Raw genomic sequence first — 22,560 nt, 5'->3', positions numbered from 1 at the left:
ACTCTAATGACATCTGTGAGCGTCTAAAAGTATAACTCTAAAGTGTAATCAGAACAAGAGTCATTTAATGCCTGTAAGCAAGTCTGGCTGTTTGTCTGACACTTATTGTATTTTACTAATTCAGAGAAACAAAAACCTAAAAAAATAAATAACTCAGGATTAGTCCAAACTTTAATTTGATTACTGTGCTAATTGCAAGAAATAAGAATAATGTTTACAGTTATAATGTTTATATCATTTTTATCACAGTATAAAGCTTTAAATATTTAGTTTATTGCACGGCCAAATTTATAAAAATCAAACTTTTAATTTGAAAAAAATAATCCACCAAAGAAAAAATAATCCAGTCTAAGAATGTAGGTGAAATATGATTGTCCGTCCATCCATCCATCCGTCCATCCATCCATCCATCCATCCATCCGTCCATCCATCCATCCGTCCATCCATCCATCCATCCAGCCATCCATCCATTTTCTAGCACCCTTGTCCCTAGTGTGGTCAGGAGGGGTTTTGGTGCCTACTGTATCTCCAGTTAACGTTCCGGGCGAGAGGCGGGGTTCACCCTGGACAGGTCGCCAGTCTGTTGCAGGGCAACACAGAGACAGACGGGACAAAAAATTATGCACACACACCTAGGGAGAATTTAGAGAGACCAATTAACCTAACAGTCATGTTTTTTGTACTGTGGTAGGAAGCTGGAGTACCCGGAGAGAACCCACGCATGCACAGGGAGAACATGCAAACTCCGTGCAGGGAATTGAACCCTGGACCTTCTTGCTGCAAGGCAACAGTGCTACCAGCTGCTCCACTGTGCAGCCACTGCACTGATTAGTGTTTAATTGGAAACCCATCTTTTCCTTTTTTCAAAATGTGTTTTAAATATGATATAATAGAGGCTAGATTTAGTAACGCTCTTCAAAAATGTTAAAGACAAAAAACACTCAGCTGATTCGAGAGAAATTTGTCTTTAGTCATTAGAGTGGTTGAAAGAAAATAACTACCAACATAAAGAGAAATAACAAAAACAAGTCGCTGGAACTATGAGACACAAGTTTTAGGTTTTAGCCTAGTTTTAGACTAAAACCTAAAACTAGGTTGGCCAAAACCTAAAACTAGGTAGCGACCCTGAGACAAATCTCAGGGTCGCCAAATGTCCCTAATAACAATTGATGTGAGGGTCCTCTTCACCTCTTCTCCAGGGGCACCAATAATTGTAGGCCACTGTACAAGTCTGCAAGGAGAGTGATGACTTGCCTTCACAGAAGGTAAAGAGAGCTTCATAGGTGATTGTGGCCAAAGGGCAACTGCAGCTCTGCAGCAAATTAATTGTCTTGCAATCCGACAGTTGTGGGTTTGATTTCTGCCATTTGTCAATGTGCCACTGAGCAAGACCCGTACTCCCAAATTGCCTACCAATCTATGTCTTGTACAAATGTGAGCATGATTGGTCGAATCTGGCTATGGTGTAAAATGCTTTGAATAGTCAGTGTGACTGGAAACATCCTGTATAGACTCAGCCCTTTGAAAACTGAAATGAACACTCTGTTCACTGATACAATTACATGGATATTTTCTCCGGTAAAGGGGCAATATTATCTGTTTTGTAGGCACATAGTGAAATCTTATGGCACAATCAGATAACTATCTTGCCTTCAGTTGTTATAAAAATGCTGCATATAACAAATATTACTTAAAAGAAATTTGACTTCAATATTTAAAGACTTGAAATTGTGCCTCTTTCTCTAAAAACTGTCTTTCTGAAGTTGCACCTTCAGGAAGTAATCACAACATCACTCTTCTATTAACCCTTTAACAGCAGTTTTACCAGCGCTGCACTGAGAAGTAGCTCATATAACAAGCTCAGCAGATCCACCAGGGGTTTACTAATTGCTGCTGACTAGCCTGAAGGAGCTGAGTGGGGCAGTTTCTGGGGAGGGCTGTTCTGTGAGGCAGAACCTCAGAAGCTTCGAAACTGCAGCACCAAGGTGAAGTTACATCTCAAAGGTGACGCTAGGTCCCCCCAGGCGTTGTGCACAGCTGAATGATTGCCATGGGAGACTGAAGGATTTCTCAAACACGAATGAAAGAATCAGGGTAACACTTCAGGTATGTGTTTGATGAGGGAATAACATTTTGACATGGTGTAAAGCTCAAGAAAGTCAATTTTACATAATACTGCCCCTTTAAATCAGTCTCTACTATTGGATTCTACCATAGCAGCACAAGTTGTGACTGTTTTCATAAAGTGTGTAGATATTTCTCTTTGTCTTCATTAGTTGGGTTTTGACAAATAAACTCTAGTGGTAATAACACTGCCCTTCACCTCATGAGGTTTGCACAAAATAATAATAAGAAGAAGAATAAAAAAATAAAAAAAAGAAGAAAACAAACCAAAAAAACACTGTTACAATTTCAGTTTTCACAGCATCTCTGGACATAATCATACACCTAAATCTCAAAACTACTGTGTAATTAAATCAAATCTAAAGTGGATCAACAAAATATCAAACTTTGTTGCTCTATTTTGGTCAGATAATATTAATAAACATAAAAAATAAAATACTGACAGATCAAACTGTCAAGGCAGCATTGTTTCACAGATTTGTCTCAGTCTATTCAGTAGAGAAAAGAATCTGACGGTTTCATGATTATCAATACTTCATATTGAAAGTATCGTCAGAGATTAAATTAATTCCTCTACAACCGGACTTCTTTGATGATGGTGGGTAAGTCCAAGTTTCCCATGGTGGAATCAGGAGGTTCCTGTAAATTTAAAGAGCGTGTTAATTTAATATAAATGTCTATATGTACACCAAAATTAGTCCTTTTAACTTGCATGTTTATCCAAACATAATAAGTGTATTTACACAAAAACATGCCTAATAATAATGCTTCACACTGAGTACGTTTGGTTCTTACCACCAACAAATGAGAACATTTTAATGCTAATTCATTAACAGTAAAGAGAAAAAGAACCAAACATTAATTTGCTTAAATCTGGAAAAAAGATTAATTCTCTGTTAGGACGAAAGGATGAGGGGGAGCAAAAAGAGAGGATGCGCAAAAAATATTTGTTAATTTTGCTTCTTTTGTTTCAGCTGCTACAAAGGAGAATGAGGAAGGCTGACATGTTTGTATATTTGTAAAGATTTTTTTTTTAAACTGTCAAGTTCTAACAGTTCACAATCAGGCACTACTTTGTGTTGTTATATCAAATAAAATCCCAATAAAATGCAAAGTTTGTGGTATTTTCCATAACAAAATGTCGAGCAGGTCAAGGGTTATGTCGGTTTAACAAGGTACTTCATATACAGCAAGTGCATAGATTTGGGGATTTGACAGGATGTCTACAGCTTGAGATACCCCACACTTCAAATGCAGACGGCATAATTAAAGTCTGTTAAAGTTGTGGATGCTTGTGAAAACACCTGATTTATGGGTTCTCACAAAATTAAAATTTTCAACAGAAAACGCAAAGTGTTTCCCGTCCTGACAAAATTATTTAAAAGACGATGTGAAAGAAAAATCTTTAAAAGACTAACAAATATGCTCATCTATTTTAGATTTTTCTTTTCTTTTTGCAAAAGTACATTTTACATGGTGACTTGGCTAAATGTATTTCCTGCAGTGTCTGTAATCATACATTTGAAAAAAGTAATCTGAGCAAAACACATTTCGCTCAGATTGTTTGCTAATTCTGGGGAAAAAAATAATTTCAACCAATTACAGTGAAAGAATGAAAAAATACAGTTGATTAAGCATTGATCTTTTCAAACAGAGAGAGGGTGGAGAGATTTAAAGGTGCACAGTGAAATAGTGTACAGCAGGTGGCAAGATAATCAACAATAGTGTGTGATTGTTCTGTGCTCCTACCTTTCTAATGCTGTGTGTTGAGCTAAAATTTGAGAAGATTTTTTTTGTGTACACAGAAAATTTTTGTTTGATCAGGCTTGAGAGGAAGGAGTTTGTGGCTGGGATGAGATTTGGGTTGTCGCTCCGTAGTCTTGTTCCAGCATCCGCCTCTCCGCCTAAAACAACAGCTGCCAATCACATCTCATTCAGCAATTACAGGTGCATGAGGCTCCAGTCTGGGATGAAGTTCAGGAGAAACTGACGGAGGTTTAATTAATCATATATTGCGCCGTTATTTATAAAAGCCACTGAATCTTCTCTGATCAAGCTACTGAATTAAAGAGAAAAAAACAAATCCAAAGTCAGCGCCACGTTGTCCTGCAGAAAGTGCAAAGGTGCAAGTTTGCAAAAGCCAAAAGTATAGCTTAAGGTGACTCAGGCACATCTATATTCGAAGTGAGGAATGTGTACACATGAAACCCAAGATTTTATTGTCAGCACTCAGCATCAACTTCACCACAGAGCTCGGAGGCCCATCCAGAATTAGAAACACACGATGACTAAACAGTTCGAAAACAGCGTGAATCACAAGAGCAGTATCTCTGGATTGATTGCAGCTGTAGAGAAACATGCACTGCCCAGCCAATTAAAGACATTTAACAAAGCACACAGTTAAGACTCATTTTAGAAGAGTCTTGATTATTAAGTTTTCACCTTAATTTGATTCCGTTCAATACAGTGAGCAGCTTTTCATTCATTAAGCCCACTTTCACACCAGATGAAGATAATGTATGATAATGTATTTAGGCCTTCAAGACCTTTTAATTGTTGCTAGACAGGAGGGAGTTTGAAAAACTCATTTTAGTCTCAGGGCATCATGACGCTAGTCTGCTATACGTACTCGCCAAACAACGTAGGTTGTTCCTGAAGCTTTCCTGGTTATACAACCACAATGGCATCATCAAGGGTTTCACATCCCCACCAAAATGTCCTCTCAGAGTTTAAGTAATTTCCCTTTAACTATGGGAAGTTCCTGCACCCCCACCATGAGATACAGCCATGCAGTGAAGGCTCAAACACAAGGTCTTTGCCTGCTGTGTTGTCTATTGTATTCCATGCTGTTTTGACTGCTTCTATCCTGTTCAATGTACATGTGGGTCTTGAAGGCAACTATAAATAAAACTGTGATTTTTTTTGATTGTTAGTGTTACTATTTTCAGCAACTTACTAACAGCACAAAGAGGATGAAAAAGGCGTTCTGCACAGAATGCCTCACTCTGACAATGTGGGTCGTAAACCCTGTGACTCGCTGTTCGTACCGTTTCTTCCCCTTCCTCATCCTTCTTCTTCCTTATACATGATGCGAGCAACTCGCTTTGACAGAGTGAACAGTACATTTTGTGTTTAAGTTGCTGTATACGCAATTTTGAAATCTTGTATATGCACGGAATTTAGTCACTCAATGTGTAAAACTTGATAAACACATTAACATGTTGAAATGACAAAGTCATCGTGAATTTGAGGATTTCTGGGGGTGAAATTGCAACTTTGTGTATCAGGAAACTTTTTTTTAGGTTTTCAAACTGATGTTTTAAAAAGAAGACAATGTATGATGGGAATCAATGTACTAATATTTCATGTCATGCTGAAAGCAGCACCATGGGTTCTGTCATCAAACATAGACATGGTCGAACAAAAATCTGATATTGTCTCTATTTTCTCTTTTATTTTTGGCTGGGCAGTGTATGTTAGCTGAGACTTGTGCATCGCATATCTTCTTGTCATTTTATTTTTGATCTGGCATTTATGTCTGAACACACCTGTATGCAAAATACATGTGGCATAAAAAATAGACAACACTGGAACATAGTTGGTTATTTCTAGAGAAACGTGGTATAAATGTGACTTTGTGCCTTACAAGAAAACACACAAAAAGAAAGTCACAATAGTAACAATTATTATTCGAAAATAGCTTTGACTCTGCGTTTACTAATCTTATTGTAAATAAAGACATATTCAGTATGTATAAGGTATTATAAATAATATTTTATTGTGTTTTTATTGTGATCTAGTTCATTACTTAGTCATGTTCACTTTATGTTCCCATTATCAATTTTCCTTGACTATCTCTACACAAGCACCATCCCCTTACCTTCCTTCACCACTTACCTCTTCTTTGGCCAGTCGGTTTGCATTTTGTCTCCGCAGATCAGACTTGATCAAACCTGCAACACAGAAAGATGCATCACAAGATCATGAGATGCCATAAAATTATATTGTAAAAAAAATTTATAAAAGTAAAATGTTATGCTGTAAACAAGCATAAACGATGGCAGCGAGAGAAAGAATAGGCAGCCACACATTCACAGACAATGACACATTAAATTCTTAACTGGTGCCCCATAAGCTGAATATTTTCAAAGACTTTGCAGAAAGAGAGAAATGGCAAAAACCTAGACACTGGAGCCATATCAAATCCTCGACAGATATAAAATATTTTACAGCTCTGTTTATTTCACAAGAAGAGAATAATTGACAAATTTAGTTTGAAAGAAAATTAAATCAAATGTAAGTTTTTTGTTTTCTGAAAAGCAGTTCATTTTCCTTTAAAACCATTATGACCAAAACAAGTTATTGATAGTCTGAACTCTGAGTCAACAAATGAGTCAGTCGTCTGACCTTTGAGAGCATAAAGTCTCATTCTTGTTTTTCTAGCGAGCACGGGGTTTATCACCTCAATGCCTAATGCATATTGTTAAAAGTAACACATTGCTCATAAAGCTCTCAATAAACTTTGAAAGAAACGCTTTAGCGTCCTGTATTGACTGAGGAAGGTCAGTAACCTACAATTACTGAAAACACTCTGCTGCTGTGTGTATTGTTGCACAGCAGCTGAATAACCTGTTGTGCACCTTACATCATCTGCATGCAATTCAAATTGCTTCCCCGTGTGATTCTTTTAAAGCCACATTTTGTTTGGGTGGTTCCTGTTTTTTCACACTTGTCAACAGATTTTTATCTACTTTTTTTTTTATCCTTTTCAAATTTCCTCATTGTTGATAGTAAAACGTGTGGAGTTTGTAGCGTGTCGCCCCCTTGTGGTGACTAAAGAATAAAGCAACGTCACAGTAACTACACAAACAGCGACAAGAAACATTTTATTTTAACATAAGTGTAGACGATAACAAAATGTTGAACACCTAAAGTATAAATATACAGCGAAATGTTTTTGTCAAAAGTACTCGCTCGTCTGCTGTTGTGTGTATGAAAGCATGAGTTAGACTTTAACATCACCCTGTCCTTTGCAGCTATGGCAGCCTTAACTCTTAAGTTGGGGCTTGGAAGGTTTTCTCTAAGAAAAAAAACTAAGACTAAAAGCACTACTTTTCACTACTACGCATGGACTAATGTGTTCATCTATCATAAAGACTTCTAATAAATTTTTCTTAGGTTGCAATGTGACAAAATGTGGAAAAAATCAAGCGGAATAAATGCTTTTGAGAATTACAGTCATTTTTTTAAATAGTAACCTTTAGATGATGTGTTAGCTTTTTGTGATTACATGTTCACATATTCTTTACGTTTTTTCTTTAGTTTGACTTTGCAGATATGTAGAAAAACAAGACTTTGTTTTTGTGAAATAATTGTATGGTGCCTTTAAAAGATCTTGTCCTCTTGTGTCCTCTTTTATTCTCTATTCCTTGCCAATAAAACTGATGTCTTTTTACGTAGTGTTTTACAATAATACAGAACTGACATTATGCAGTAAAAAAATTATTTGTTTCCTGAAATATGACCTTTTACAGCTTCAAGATACACAGAAGCACAGAGTAACATTCTTGGAATTTATCACATTCCACAGAGGCTTTAGTAAAACAATAACAGAGTTAGAGAAATGAAAACACTGGCGTTGCACACCTCAGTGTGAATGACTTCAAAATAATACCTTGAAATTACTTCACACGTTTATATATTCACAAAAGCCATACCTGTCATTGCTGAGCCAATCAGTAGAAATACACAGAGGAAGATGTTTCCTGCCAACGTCCCAAAATTGTCAATGATTTTCCCTTGGCAGATCGTGAAGATGATGCCAAACACCTATGTGTGCACAACGTGTTCAGTTAGAAATAAAAACAAAACAACAATATAGATCTATTGGGATAACTTTTAAAAAAAATGGTTTTCTGTAAACCTTTATCCTAAGATGTATTCCTCTCTTTAGATTTTCTTACTACTGTGTCATAAAAGGCTTGCATGAGTCACAGCTTCACCTGTGCTGAACAGTTCAGCAATCCCGAAGACGTTCCCTCTGACTCCGGGTACGTCAGCTCAGCTGCAAACTCGAAACCGAGAGGCAGGTAGCCTGTCATAAAGAACCTGGAGCCAGACACATGCAAAAAAAAATTACATAACGTGTTACATCATGCTAAAAAAAAAACAGCTGCAATCTGATTCATTGAACTGACAATATTTGTTTTATTCAGTCTCAGTATTACGTCTACTGAACTGTTGGAGCGTTTTTCATGACACTTCACATGTGGAAGAAAACTTTGTACCTCCTAAATGTACTCTAATCTTTCTATTGCTTTATGGCAGTAGGGATTTTAGATCTAACAGCAAAGTTTTGTCATCGGATACTTTTACTAAGCAACTGTAGTAAGTTTATTTCCTTCCACAGAAGTGACAGCAAGCAAAGGTCTTTCAGATAGTACACTTTTCTATTTTCTATGTCAGCCAATATGTTTTGAGAGAGAGAAATAAGATTACAGCAAACATGATGATGTGTTAGTTTTTTTTTTGTTTTTTTCTTAATCATATTTAATTTTGTTTGTAGTTAAAAAATATTAAGAATAATTTGTTTTAATTCAAATTAACTCCATTTTTTTAGGTAGAATCATATGAGTTTTTGTTAGACAGGAACAATTTATCTGGAAAATTTTATGTGTATAAAGTACAAAGAGGTGGTATTACCAGGACAAAAAAATTTTAGCAACTAATACAGAAAGTAGTAGGAGTTTGTTCAATATACTTTGTCAAAATTCCTTAATTTAGATTTATATTTTTAAACTAAAATATGAGCAAAGAAATACAATAGTTCAATGTAGATCAGAAAGATTTAGTCATATTTTGTTCCATAATCTGAAATTCTCTTCACAACCCATACACCAGAAGATTATAAATCATAATACCCAAGACATCCAGCAGTGATGAACACCACCCAGAGGAGTCCCTGGTCGAGTGTTGCCGTGTATATGATCATACCCACCAGAGTCATGATGTACACAGCCAGAGTAGTTTGTCTGTAAAAATAAACATGTCAAATATGAGAAATTTTTCACTTCACATCTTCTCAAAAATCTAACATTTTATAGAACAAAAAATGTAAAAGAACTTTGTGGGAATGTCTTTTTTTCTAGAAAAACCTTTTTTTATTATGGTCAAATCAGACCTACATGGACTCAACGTTGAGCGAACACTCTTCTCCTCCACTATGGCACTCAAATAGCCACACTGAGTGTGTTACACCACAATAACTGGAAAGTGCAAAGCTTTGAGATGATTTATTGTTTTATGCTGCACTGTTGAAGTCAACCCACCCAGCAGGACTGACGGGGAGCTGCCGGCTGTCTCACCGACTGCTAACATCAACGTCAGCTTTTCTCTGGTCCAAAAGGTTTTAGATGTAGATTCCAGAGCCTTTCAGTGAGACTTTGCTGATGCTTTTTGTACACCAAAGGTGAGCTGTGTTCACTGTTCCAGCCACATTAGAAATTGGTGCCTTTTTTGTCAGAGGATAAAGCTAATAAACGTCTTAGAGCCGAATTACTGGAGAAACAGCAAACCAGTTCCACATTTTCCACTGTACTAAAAAGCCAGATGCTACTGTGCATTAGCGGGTATTTTTAATTCAGGGGAAACAATTTTTCTGTATTTCCCCATTTGCAGGGCAAAAGTTTTTTAAGGAGACCAGCTGAGAATAATGAGCATCATTATTTGCACAGCTGGAGAACTCATGAGGAAGATCAGAGAGGTTGCAGTTGTAACAGCAGGCTGCACCTGGTTAAACAGCCGTGCAGACTATACAGCCAACAGATAAAACATTACAGAAGAAGACAGGAAGGAAGAGACAACATGTGAAGATGCCATATATAAAAATTTAAATATGGGACTCTGACTTTAAATAAAAATTTAATAACGTCTTAGAAAGTTGGCTATATGTGACTTCTAATTCTATTTCTCTTTATCCATGTCTCTTTAATTTCATAAACCAAACATCCTCCTTTCTCAGGATGTTGACTTACTTATATGTCTTTGTTCTGTCAAGCCAGATTCCACAGATAAGGGAGCCGACCATCCCCGCAACGACAATTGTGAGCCCAATCCTCCCAGCATTCACTTCTTCACCCTGTCACAGCAAGAGGAAGTGAGCTCAAGTTCCTAACAAGTTCCTCGTATTTTAATCTTAATAAAAAATAATTAAGATTAACAGTGCCTTGCAAGGTAATCAAAACTTCAAGACATTTTATTGGGATTTTATGCAACAAAAAAAAAACATGAAATAGTGTAAATCATAGTTTTGATTGCTAATGTAGCAGTTAGCTACATTATATTTAATGCTTAGGTTGTACAAAGTTTCTACAGTAGTTCCTTTTCAAAATTTTACATTTTTCACTGTGAGTTTTCAAAACTTTCTGGTGGATTTGTTTTAAATTGGTGACATTTGGATAAAATATTTCCCTGTTTTTGTTGGGGGGTTTTCCCTACAAATCTATAAACTAACAAACTGTTTAAAGGTAGGTCCCGATTTAGGAATGTAGTAAAGGAACATTTTGCTTTTTCATTGCATCCGGCCAAAATTTAATCAGTTAAAATCTTTACTAAGGAAAACATGGAGCAGACATCCCTACACAAACTTCTTTAAAACCAGCTCGTAATCAATACCCTCATTTCACAAAATGCCAAACAAAAGCAAACTCAATAATCAATCGACCAATTGATCGGTATTTATTCCGGATGCAAGAAAGGTCCATAGTACAACCATAAAAAGACAAATAAGATAATTGGTTAAAAAAAAAGCAGACCATGAGATATTGTTCATTGAGTCATACATACACAATGAAACCAGTGACTCAATACTTTGACGTTCAAACTAAATCCATTTTATGAAAAAATACCTTTCTAATACCAAGAAATTTTGCCTTTTTATCTTTTAAATGGAAAAGTAAAAAAAAAAGTTAGTTTATTTATTACATATGAAACGTACATGTTGAAACGTAAAACCAAAAACTGTGGGAGTTTTCAAAAAAACAGATTAGTCAGCATTGGCAACTAGTCAGAGCCAGTCAAGGTAAAATTACCCTGTCTGGGCTGATTGATCAGCGCATTTCTTCAAATAATAAACTTTTCAAATAATAAATGAATTTAGAGATAATTGCAGATGATTTCTGAACTCACAGGGTAACGTTCGATGATCATGCGGTTCAGCAGAGTTCCTACAGCGTAATAGCAACCCACGTTCAGACCTGTCAGGAGAGACCATTACATCAGGTTCCTCATCAACCCACTTATCAAAAGCTATACTCTGGACAATCAGAACCTGCACTTGACAACTATCTAGTGCCAAAAGTACCACAATCCAATCAATAACATTTATTTTAGTAAATGTAAAAATTTAATAAAATGGCATTAACAAATTAAACAGACATAAAAATGTATTTAAATATATATAAAAGTCTCAATAATTCTTGAAGTTGAACAATAATTTATTACTTACACAATACATATTTAATGTTATAATAAATGTGAATGAAATGATTATTTGTAATCAGATTCAGGTTTTTACTTTGACATTTAACCTTTGATATCTGTTATACAAGTGTCTTATGATAAATATTTGTTGAAGAACAGTGTGAGGACAGGGACTCTGTGAATCCCAGTGGAAAATCAGTTCTTCCAAGTAGTGGCTTTATTGTGTGTCAGCTCAGGAAAACAAAGCTTGCACCTGCAGCTGAAGAGGGAAGAGCTGAGCAGATTCAAGGAGAAAAGTCATTGTGTGATTTGGGTGAGGTAGTCGCTTTATAAAAACTCTTGTTGGGGGTAACACCTCTGATCACTTCGGGCATTTTGCTGTCAGATGTTCCCAAGAATATATCTTTGTATTCAATAAATGTGATCAATGTTACCTCGCTGGTCCTGTGCTGGTTTAATCCCCCACATATGGATTAAGGGGAGACTATTTGATTTTCCACAAATAATCATATCTCTAATTTACTAATAGTTTAGTTATTTCATATTTCCTGTGTCGCAGTCCATTATAAGATAATTGGCTAATCTAGCTCAGCTGCAGACCATTGACTTTGACGTTACCAGTAAATATTTCTTTACAATTCAATGTGTGCATTTCCATTTTTTTCCTGTATTTGTGGAACTATTTAATGTTTTGATTTTGGCCAATTCTGGCCCTCTATCTTAAACTCTTCACTATATTTCCTTATGAACAATTACACAACAACACAATTATAACAACTTTATATTACAATAAATTTTATGTTACAATAATGATAAAGAGAGGGAGGTTCTTGAATCCAGTTGGACTCAAATGAAGAACAACAAGAGCTCAGTGAAGTACAATGACAGGTGAAGGCTGAGTCCAGTGACCTGTGACCCACAGGTTCACTTGAAGGAAGTGCCAGGAAACTCTTGTCCAGCACTTGTCATTTGAATTAAAACAAGGAAAGCCAAACAAAAACAAAAAACTTTCTTTTAACTATTTATAGATTTTAGATAGAAGTGAAAGTACCCAGAGGATAATCACATTTTAAGAAAAGTCTAAGACAATACATGATTTGTGAAGAGTCAAGTATTTTTTTATGAAGAAGATTATCTTCATTTTGTTGTAAAATATTTATTTGAAAAGTGATTTTTGTAATTATTCGCTCCTTTTGTCACTGATTTCTCCTTGGAGCTCCAAGGATTAAAATATGAACTTGTAGTGTGATCTTTCAGTCACACTGAGGCCAACTAGTAGTTAAACATTAGCAGATGAGCAAACCTTCCACCACTCCAACATGTGTTCCCTATGATCTCAATGGGTTTTCCAATAACGGTGATAATTGCGTGTATGGATACATCCATGACTGAGTGATAAGATGTACTTTGTCAGTCAATAAACAGAATGTCTTCAGGCCTTCCTGGAAGGTTTTTTTTTTTGTTTTTTGTTTTACTGTAATCAATGCTAATCAAGGAAGAGAATAAACACAGTTTGATATTTTGTGGAAACAATGAGCGGTATAATGCTACCAGATATTTTATTTTATGTTTTTTTGTGAGCCCAAATTTAAAAATTTTAAAATCAATAACGAATTTGAAATGTTTTTAATGTACTTTATTACAGAAGTGGTTACAAGCACTAGCTATAATACTAGAATAAAACATGTTCACTGACCATAACTGACGATGAGGAGCACAAAGGGTTTGTTTCGAAGCAGCCTGAGAATGGACGCTACATAGGAGTAGTCCTCTGGTGGCATTGAGCGAGCTGAGGCCTGCGCCAGAGTCGGGGGAAGCTTCGGGCGCTCCTGGAAAACTGACATATATTAAGAAGAAAACAAGGTAAGATACAGTTTGATCAAAATATTACCATAGTAATAGTCCCTGTCTGAAATTTGATTAGATTAAATGCTTCTTATTTTAGTCAGTTGGTGTTTTTATTACATTTTATTAATTCATGTAAAGCACAGATGATGATATACTCTGGAAGTTTCTAATATTAACATTATAGTTAAATTGCAGCACACATGGATGAATTTTAAAACATCACCTCAAGACACTGCTTTCTTGTGAAACAATATAAAAACATGAAACGAGTCACAATATCAAGTATAAACTGGGGAAACGGTCTATGACACTATGGTCATTTGTAGGGGTGTATATCATATCTGCAGTCATCTTGTAATATGACTACATATTACACTTATTCCCATAAGTGGAATTTTGAATTTGTTAATGTCTATCTATGTCCAACTTGTTGTCATGTTGTTGTGTTTCAGCCGTGTGGTATTTGTTTGGACATGTGACAGTGACAATTGTGAGGTATTAAAACTAAATCCGAAGAGCAATATCATATTTTTTATAGTATTGAACGTTTAGGTCAACAAATGTAATATGATACAACATATCAATATTGTATCAGCCATAACATTAATACGAATTTTATCTGATTATATTTTCGTATTGGTCCATCCCGAGTCATTTGTGGTCATGTCTCCCATTGTTTTTCATACATAACTCTCAGAACATTTTTGCATTGTGCATAATCCTCTTACTGACTGTCAGTATTAGGTGTGAAAAAAAACACAGATAGGTGTGTCTGTGTTTCTTTGACAGCTTTTCCGCCGTGTAACCAGTTTGTAGTAATTGCTACTATGCTAATTAAGAAACATAGCTAAAAATAGAGTTGAAATGCGCCAATCTTGTTTTTTATTTGTTTTTTTGTTTTTACCAGTTTCTTATATTTGCTGGAAATTTAAAAATCAAAATTTAAAACAGGAACATTTTGTAAACCAAGTTGTTAATTTTTACATGCATGTGTGGTCAATGTCTTTTAGCAAACTAGTGCAGCAGCCAAACTTGTTCTCTCACCTCTCTGCACACAGTTTATGCAAATTTCTCATTCGCGGGACTTTGTCCGCCCTGCTGACTCACAGGACTGTTGCGGGGCTACAGATGGCCTTCCCAGCAGGACGGCCCTCACACATGGCATTTTGCATGGAAGCCTGGATGTGTTATGTGTGTATGTGTCATATGATGAAACTAAGTGGAATAAAATTGTCTCACAGAAACCATGAAGAGATCCATATGTTGCTTAAAAAATTGCCAATCTTGAAATAAATGAAGGAAATTCTACAGAACATGTTCGTAGTGCTAACAGTGGAAAAAGTCAAAGTATACTTTAGTTTGAGCTTTGTTTTCATTTTCAAGTAAAACAAAAAAACTCAACTATTCTAAAGTAGTTTGAATGTTGTAATGAAAAATAAGCACTTTCGATTAGGGCTGAACAATATGGATGAAAACTGTATCACGATACAGCGATTCATGTCAGTTAATAGCGATAATTATTGATTGTTTTAAATATTTGAAAACCTGTCAAACTGGTCAATCCACTGGTCAATCTGGTTTTATCCAGAGTTTTCTCTTGAGCTATTAGATTCATTTTCATTTTCTCCTTTTACTTTCAGCTGTAGTTCATTTTAAAGCAGTCATGAAACTGCTGCTGCACAAGTTACTCAACAGGTTGTTGCTAGGTAACCAGAGAGCAAGTTATTTAGTTGATGACACTAACCTTGTTTAGCTGGCAGTGGGAAATTAGCTGCTAAAACCTTTCCTCTGCCTATGGTTCTAGATTAGAGTTCACTGAAAATGATTGAACATTCTATTGGATGTATTTTCTATTGATATTGATAAGTAAATATTAAAATTTTTCATATCTTTTTATGATTTTTTTGCAATTAATGCATTATTTAATGTTACCTATCTTGATCTGTTGTTCTCTCTTGGTTTAGCTTAGCAAAAAAAGCAACATATCAAGCTAAATAACTTTAAAAAATTCAATAAAAATAAAATTTGAAGGAGCTGTAAATATTTATTTAATTAGATATTGCATTTTTCTTACTTTTAACCCACTGAATTAATAGTAAAACTATATAAAAGGAACATTAAGCAAAAGTGCAATGTGTCAGTTTTAAGAGACAATTCCCATATTGTGAAATGCCTCAACTGATTTAACACACACACCCTTTTCCGTGGCCTTAATGCTAAACTAAGCAATGTTTCTCAAGCTTAGTGCACTGGTATGCAAAATTTCTCACTGAAAAGTTAAGCCATGAAAATGTGACCTGATTTCAAATTGCACAGTGACTTTAGTTATGTTGACCCAAGAAAAGAAAGACAAAAAATCTTAAACAAATTAGGCAGACAAAGAAAGTTACAAAAAAAAAGTAGTTTTTTAGTTTTACCAGATTTTCATTTGAAAACTTTTCAACTGATAGGCATGATGCAGTAAAATGAGTTTGGAGATAAAAAGTATGTTCATATAGTTATTGTATATAACTATATAATTTTAACCCCACATTCAAAGTTGTCAAATTGAAAAATGCACATTACACAGCATTCAGCTGGTCACATGTTGAAGAAATTAGCTGAAGTTTGCAGTTAATCACAACAGGAGACTATCACACAATAACCACTGTGTCAAACTCACACTGACACAGTGGTTATTTTGAATGTTGTTCATGGTACTAGATGGAAATGCTTTCACAAACATCCTTTTGTTTAAAGGAATGCTAGACTGATTACAAGTGTGCCCATTCTTCCCGCTAACAGAAGACAGTCACCCTCCTACGAACTGTTTTTTTTGCTTTACAAACTGTTTTCCTGTTTCTTTGCATTGTGATTAATTTACAATCCATAAAAGAACATTTAGATGCAGGTGTGTGAAATAGATGACCAGTTTATAAAAAGGCCTTACAGCTGGATGAAAATGTTAAATCAGGAAGAAAAAATAGGCGGTTCACAGGAATTCAAAGATCACTATACGTTACCATTTGTCCAAACATCATATATCCTGTGCATCAGCCCATGTTGCGCCACTTCCCTTTACCACAATGTACTGAATTTTCCTGTGGCTTTTGGTTTCTTTGTTTCTAATACATCAGTAACAAACCCTGCTGCGACAAAATAATACTGTTGACTTCTATTCAGGAAAGCTTTTCAGCTAGGACATTTCTCCTGAGTGGACTAACGCACTGGGAGGTATGAATCTCCCAGTGCGTACACACATGTCATCGGCTTTTCCTTTTTACAGAATTGTGCTCTCAGTCAGAGCATGGAATTTAAAACCATCCCTGCAAAGATCTGCTGAATAAGGACTCCCCATTAGCCCGGTCAAAAATAGACCCACACAATACGCCTCTAAATGTCTGAACTCTGGAAAGAAAAAAAATACTTAAGGGAGAATGATGCAAAGTCTTTTCTACAATGAGCTTGAGCCTGTCACTGATGATTTACTTCTTCATTCACTCGTAGAAAGCTGCCGTTTCACTGTACAGTAAAATCCCATTTATTCAAGTTAATATTTGCCTAAATTCAGAATCTAAAAAATCTTTAATAATCTTGTTGCCTGGTTGAGAAATACAACTCTATGGAAGTTATAAGGTTAAAGACATATTTTCTACTCATTCTAAATTAAATTAAAAAAGAAAAAAAAATACTCTGAAAACAAATCAACTCTTAATTGTTTTATAGCCAGATAAGAAAGCAGTGACTTGGCACATAAAAGACTTTACTTTTATGTGTTAGATTTATCTTACCAAAGATAACGAGGATAAAAAGAAAAGTAGCCACTCCTGCTGTTATGTAGAACATGGTTTTGATGTGCTTTGCCAGCTCGTCCATGTCTTCTACATTAGGCACCAGGATTGGAGGTAAGAGGAACCCGATGGCACATCCCATCTGTGTGTTAAAGAACACAGAAACACAAAATTAAAAATTAAAACAAGTGCCACCTTATTGTCATATATATGCAGTACCAAAAGAAACTAGGATCACTTGGAATGTATGTGTAATTGAATTGAAATGACGTGATACTATAATGCCTTGAACTGGAGCGATTTAATTAAACTAAATTGAATTGAAAATAGAAATTTTAATTAAATATTTGTTAGTTCAAACAAAATAAAGGTCCTTATGGTAAACAGATAATTCAGTACCAAATACTGTAATCAATATGTAAACTCTAAGGGGTATTTCAATAACGGCCAACAAATATATTACCTTACAAATTTACAAATATAATTGACACAAGCATCAAAAATATGAGGACAACCTATGTCCTCATATAGGTTTTGCTTGCATTTTTGAATATATGTCTAGATAGATATTTAACATCAACTGTAACAATAGAGGGGATTTCAAAAATATAACTTCAATCAAAACTGAAGCAAAAACCTGCAAAACTTTCTGTAAAGTGTAATTTAAAATTTTTTAATTTCTGGTAAAAATCAGTTTAGGACACCCTCAAAAAAGGATTATCACTTAAAATGGTCCAGTTTGAACGGAAATGTTTCACGTGAGGAGCACACAATTAGAGCGTCATTACTCTGCATTTTTAAGGACATTTTGCACTTTCCTCACACAGACATTTAGCTTGGTGTGCTCCAGAATGTTGAAGTGAAAGTGAAGACGATGCCATAATCTTATGTGAGTACGACATCCTGTCAGATCAGAAAGAGAGAGCACAAGTCAAATTTTCATAGGAGATTTGCAAGGAAAAAGCCTTTGAACTCTAAGAAAAACACAAACGCCAGAGAACATGAAGACAAAAACCAGGACATCTGAAACAATTTTCTTTGGGCAGAATAGTTTTTGCTATCACCAGAACAGAAGACATGTTTGGCTTAAGAAAAATAAACTTATGCCAACTCTAAGTCATGGAAGTAGAAGTGTTATGGTTGCTTTGAAGCAGAATCTGGACAGGTCTGATATGTATCAGAGCCAGCCACGCTGCAGTAAAACGTGAGTTGTATAAAAAAAAAAGGACTCAAGCTGAAGAACTGAACTCTTCTGTTCAGAACTAAAGTCCAGATCTTAATCTCACTGAGATGCAGTGGTGCAACTTGCCAGAAATTACTCAAAGATCTCAAAGTTGAAGGTGAAAAAACAAGATTAAGGGCTTTTTTACAGCTAAAGTTGGTAAAATTACACCAGGGTGTCATAAACTTTTTCATATTTTAGTTATTATAGTTTGTTTAGTGAGGAAAATGTTCTCTTTTTTGGTGTCCACTATAAATTAACTAAAATTAGCTTCCTGAAAACAATAATATAATAGGTATGAACATGTTTGAATAAATTAAATGTTTATGCAAGCGTCCTAATTCTTTCAGACAACTGTACATTTTAAATTTTTTCACCCAAAACTTGTTTAAGTGTGAAAGTAGGCAAATTATTTGTTAGACTTCAATTAGTTTCCTCTTCTTGAAATCATCATCGAAATCAAACATTTTATTCTCGCTAAAATGCACAAACTAAACCAAACTTAAACTTGTGAAAATAAGTAGAAAGATTATGTTTGATCAGTTGACTTCTTCAGACACACCTGGTTTCCCAGAACCCCGATGGAGCAAGCCGTTGAAACTTCGTTCTCTCCGAACCATACTGAGGCAAGGTAAGAAGGAATACCAAGAACAAACACTGTGGCAACTGAGCACATAAACTGTCCAAAGAAGGTCACCAGGAACATATCCGGACTGGCACTGCTAACTTTTATCCAGGTACCGATGCAGTTAAAGGCTGACCCGGCAAGGACAACATCCCGGATTCCCCTATTGTCCAGGAGCCAGAGGACGGGCAGAACAAGGGGCACGTATGTGAGCAGGTAGATCATAGATAACCAGTTGATGGCCAGGGCATCGACGTTGTAGAAGCGCATGAAAATGTTACTAATGATGCCGTACTGGAGCCACATGAGGGCATTGTTAGCTGAGACTGCACTGAAGAGAAAAAGCATGACCCAGCGACGACGGTAAAGCTTGGTTTTGGCTATTTGGAACAGCTCAGCTTGATCACCTGAAGTCCCAACTTCCAATCTGGAGCCAGGGGAGAGTGTTCTGCCATGGGATCCTGAGCTCCACTGCAGAGAAGCAAGGCCCGGAGAGGGACCCTTTGCAGCCTTGGACTGCAGCCATTCTTCAACGGTGAGTTCAGCATTTGCACGGTTTCCTTTCAAGGTATTGTTTTGAGGCATCTCAGCCGTCCTGAAGCGGGCCCCTGCCTGGATCAGCCAAAATGAGCTATCTTAGGATTCCAGATTGTGCTTCTCAACCGCTTGCTTTCCTGTCTGGACACTGCAGAAAGATGCAAGCGCAGCTGCAATGAATAGTGGTGTGTCCCTTGGTCCGTTCTTTTCTCGTTACGCTGCATGTGATCGCACTACAATGTCCACATATTCATTACCATCCACCATGTCAGGTGATGCTTTTAAATAAGAAAGTCTAACTCTTATAAACCATTTCCAACCCAGACTTCATTAATAAAAGTGGAAATAACTCTTAAACATAAAAGTCAAAACAACCCTTGTGAAAAATAATGCTTGTAGATGGCAGAAACTTGCTTCAAATGTTAATATTTACAAGTCTTTGCTACTTCTCACCACAAACTGCAAGCAACAGTCTCTGTGATGTTTCTAAGGAAAAACTTACACCATACTTTCTAGGATCCTGAAAATGAAGTCATTCACCCTGGTCAGTGTTTGTGCGTGTGTCTTTTTTAAAACATTTTTCAAGCTTTTGACGGCTAAAATGTTTTGTTCCTATTTATTGAATCTCTCTTTGAACTTGAGCTGCTGCTCTCAATTGCAACACCCCAGCACTACATGATGCCCTCTTAATGTCAAAATCTTGACTCAAGAGATATTTATACAGACAACTGTTACTGTTATTTCTAGTGTTGAGTGTGTTAAAAAATATATTTCCAGCAGATCTTCTCATACCTTGTGGTATTGACTAGAACAATTGAAATAGTACAATATAAGTTTATAGCACACAGGTACAATCTGTGCAAAAAGTGAAAAAGTAACGTGAAAAATACTTTTGAAAAATTGTGTAGATACATATTTTCCAGTTTGCCAGCTGTATTGCAGTTGATGATTGCATCATACCTGTAAGATGAGTCTTACCCTAGTTTTTGGGTAAAGCTTGTAATATTCTAAAGTGTGTTTTGTTTAGTTCTCCAAATGAAACCATGAGAAAGAAAATAAACCAATAGAAGAGGAGAGACTTAAGTCATGCAATGGGAGATTTTTTTTATTTATGTATGTATCGAGGGATATGACTATGAGAAAAGAGAAATACTAATTGATGACAATTTTAAATGTTTAAAATATGTTAACCTATATGGAAGACCAGATCAGCCAAAATCAAGAATAAATAAATAACTACAAAAAAGCTGAAAGAGATCATTATCCTATAAAAATGGACCAAAAAAGTAAAAATAGTCACTATGATATTAAGTCTTGTTTATTTGTTTGTTAGTTTTTTTTTTTCATTTATTTATTTTCTTTCTTATTTGCTTTATTTCTTTCCTTCTTTCAATTTCTTTGTATATAATATTCCCTTCTTTTTTTCTAAATTTGATTTATCTATGCATCATGTATCACTAATTTATTAATGGTGTTTTAATTCTTACAAATGCATTTTTCTCTTGAATAAAATGTTTATTTTTTTAATAGTTTTGCATGTCATTAATTTCTACAAATACTTTTACAATCCATATAATCTGGTGACGAATTATTCCATAATTACAGTGAAAGGAATGCAATTATTGAACTAAAAATTAAATATCTACGCCAGTGATGCCATTTCAGTACTAGTTTTGAAGTATTTGAAAAAAAATATATAGCTTAGAGACTGGAGGTGTATACTACAAGATTTTGTAGATTTGTGCTTTTTGTGTTACTATTATTTATTTATTTATCATTTTTTGGTTAATGTGTTGCCATAGTGATTGTTTTGTTGAGTTATTTATATTTTTGATTTTTGATTATGGCAGACCCGGTGCTCCATAAAAGTGAAGCCAGGACCTGACAGAAAATCTTTGAAGCAATCGACCAAATCAGAAAATGGGTGAATACATAATTTGACCTATTTACTAGACTTGCATCACCTGATTCCCGAAGACTCCGATGGAGCAGGCGGTGGACACCTCTTCCGAACCGAACCACACCGAGGCGATTTTCGACGGCATCCCCAGGATGAAGACCTGCGCCAAGGAGCAGCAGAACTGTCCCAGGAAAGTGACGGCGAACAGATCGGGCCGGACACTGGCCACTTTGATCCACGTCCCCACGCAGTTGAGCGCAGTGCCCACCAGCGCGATCACCCGGAGCCCCTTTTTGTCCAGCAGCCAGGTCACCGGGAAGATCAACGGGATGTACGTCAGCATGTAGATCATCGACATCCAGTCTATGGTGAACGCTTCCACGTTGTAGAACTTCATGAAGATGTTTCCGATGATTCCGTACTGGATCCATTGATACGAGTTGCACAGCGAATAGGAGCTGAACAGAAACACGATAATCCAGCGGCGTTTGTACAGACGGGTCGGCTGCGGCTCCCCGTGGCCGTCCTCTGGGCTCTGGTCGCCGGGGAGCTTGGACGCGTCGCCCGCCTCGAGCTTCGCATGGTTCGCCAAGTCCTCCGGATCTAGTTTAATGTCTTCCTGCGCGTGTTTCTCGCTCATGTTCAAGTCTTCTCAGTGGAATCAGTCATAGAGTACATAGAGTATCATGCAGTGCTTTCCAGTAGTGTAGCGTCAATATAATAATAACAACTAAAGCTAAATAAAACGATCAAAATGCGTTACAATTGACTATTTTCAGCAAAAATATATATATAACAAGCCAGCGAGTTCAAGTCAAAACGTTTCTGTTTGTTGCAAATGTATAACATATGAGTACAGTGTTGCTCAAAGTTTACAGCGCATTTCCTCTACGAAAACAAGTACACTAGTCACACTGTTCCCCTCAAACTATAAATAAGCTAAACATAGAAGATCGGCGGAATATTTCATGACTAGATATAGATTTAGAGGTCAATGTAACACGTGTTTGGACGCCTGCTCTAAACCTCCACCCGGACTCAAACTCGCCGCTTT

At 36.1% G+C, this 22,560-nt stretch overlaps 2 protein-coding genes across 4 annotated transcripts; both read right to left on the bottom strand.

Moving 5' to 3' along the window:
• Positions 1-742: 742 nt before the first annotated feature.
• LOC102218958 (feline leukemia virus subgroup C receptor-related protein 2-like) lies at positions 743-22,557 on the bottom strand. Of its 3 annotated transcripts, XR_002754020.1 has the most exons (11): positions 21,571-22,557; positions 17,223-17,364; positions 13,301-13,441; positions 11,311-11,378; positions 10,158-10,261; positions 9,045-9,155; positions 8,127-8,232; positions 7,842-7,953; positions 6,022-6,077; positions 3,874-4,028; positions 743-2,763 (listed from the first exon to the last, which is right to left on the bottom strand). XR_002754020.1 is itself a non-coding variant. In XM_023347653.1 (10 exons), the coding sequence occupies exons 1-10, from the start codon at positions 22,144-22,146 to the stop codon at positions 2,698-2,700; spliced, it is 1,482 nt and encodes a 493-aa protein (XP_023203421.1). In that variant the 5' UTR covers positions 22,147-22,557; the 3' UTR covers positions 743-2,697. The 3 variants fall into 3 exon arrangements, 2 of the variants coding, with proteins under 2 accessions (XP_023203421.1, XP_014324701.1); XM_023347653.1 differs by lacking the exon at positions 3,874-4,028; XM_014469215.2 differs by lacking the exon at positions 743-2,763 and having other exon boundaries at positions 3,395-4,028.
• LOC111611368 (feline leukemia virus subgroup C receptor-related protein 2-like) lies at positions 18,065-19,718 on the bottom strand. Its single transcript, XM_023347654.1, has 2 exons — positions 19,007-19,718; positions 18,065-18,125 (listed from the first exon to the last, which is right to left on the bottom strand). The coding sequence occupies exons 1-2, from the start codon at positions 19,652-19,654 to the stop codon at positions 18,108-18,110; spliced, it is 666 nt and encodes a 221-aa protein (XP_023203422.1). The 5' UTR covers positions 19,655-19,718; the 3' UTR covers positions 18,065-18,107.
• Positions 22,558-22,560: the final 3 nt, after the last annotated feature.

The sequence above is a fragment of the Xiphophorus maculatus genome, chromosome 15 (assembly GCF_002775205.1).
Source record: "Xiphophorus maculatus strain JP 163 A chromosome 15, X_maculatus-5.0-male, whole genome shotgun sequence".
NCBI classification, from domain to species: domain Eukaryota; kingdom Metazoa; phylum Chordata; class Actinopteri; order Cyprinodontiformes; family Poeciliidae; genus Xiphophorus; species Xiphophorus maculatus.
This window is presented reverse-complemented; position numbering and strand designations above follow the sequence as displayed.

What these genes read in the sequence shown, in the direction of transcription:
- LOC111611368 (XM_023347654.1), bottom strand. Translation starts at nt 19,654, where the DNA reads ATGCCTCAAAACAATACCTTGAAAGGAAACCGTGCAAATGCTGAACTC.
- LOC102218958 (XM_014469215.2), bottom strand. Translation starts at nt 22,146, where the DNA reads ATGAGCGAGAAACACGCGCAGGAAGACATTAAACTAGATCCGGAGGAC. An exon ending in TGATCATCGAACGTTACCCT is followed by an intron (nt 10,262 to 11,310) that starts GTGAGTTCAGAA and finishes TTGCTGTGACAG; the next exon opens with GGTGAAGAAGTGAATGCTGG. An exon ending in ACCGACTGGCCAAAGAAGAG is followed by an intron (nt 4,029 to 6,021) that starts GTAAGTGGTGAA and finishes CTGTTGTTTTAG; the next exon opens with GCGGAGAGGCGGATGCTGGA.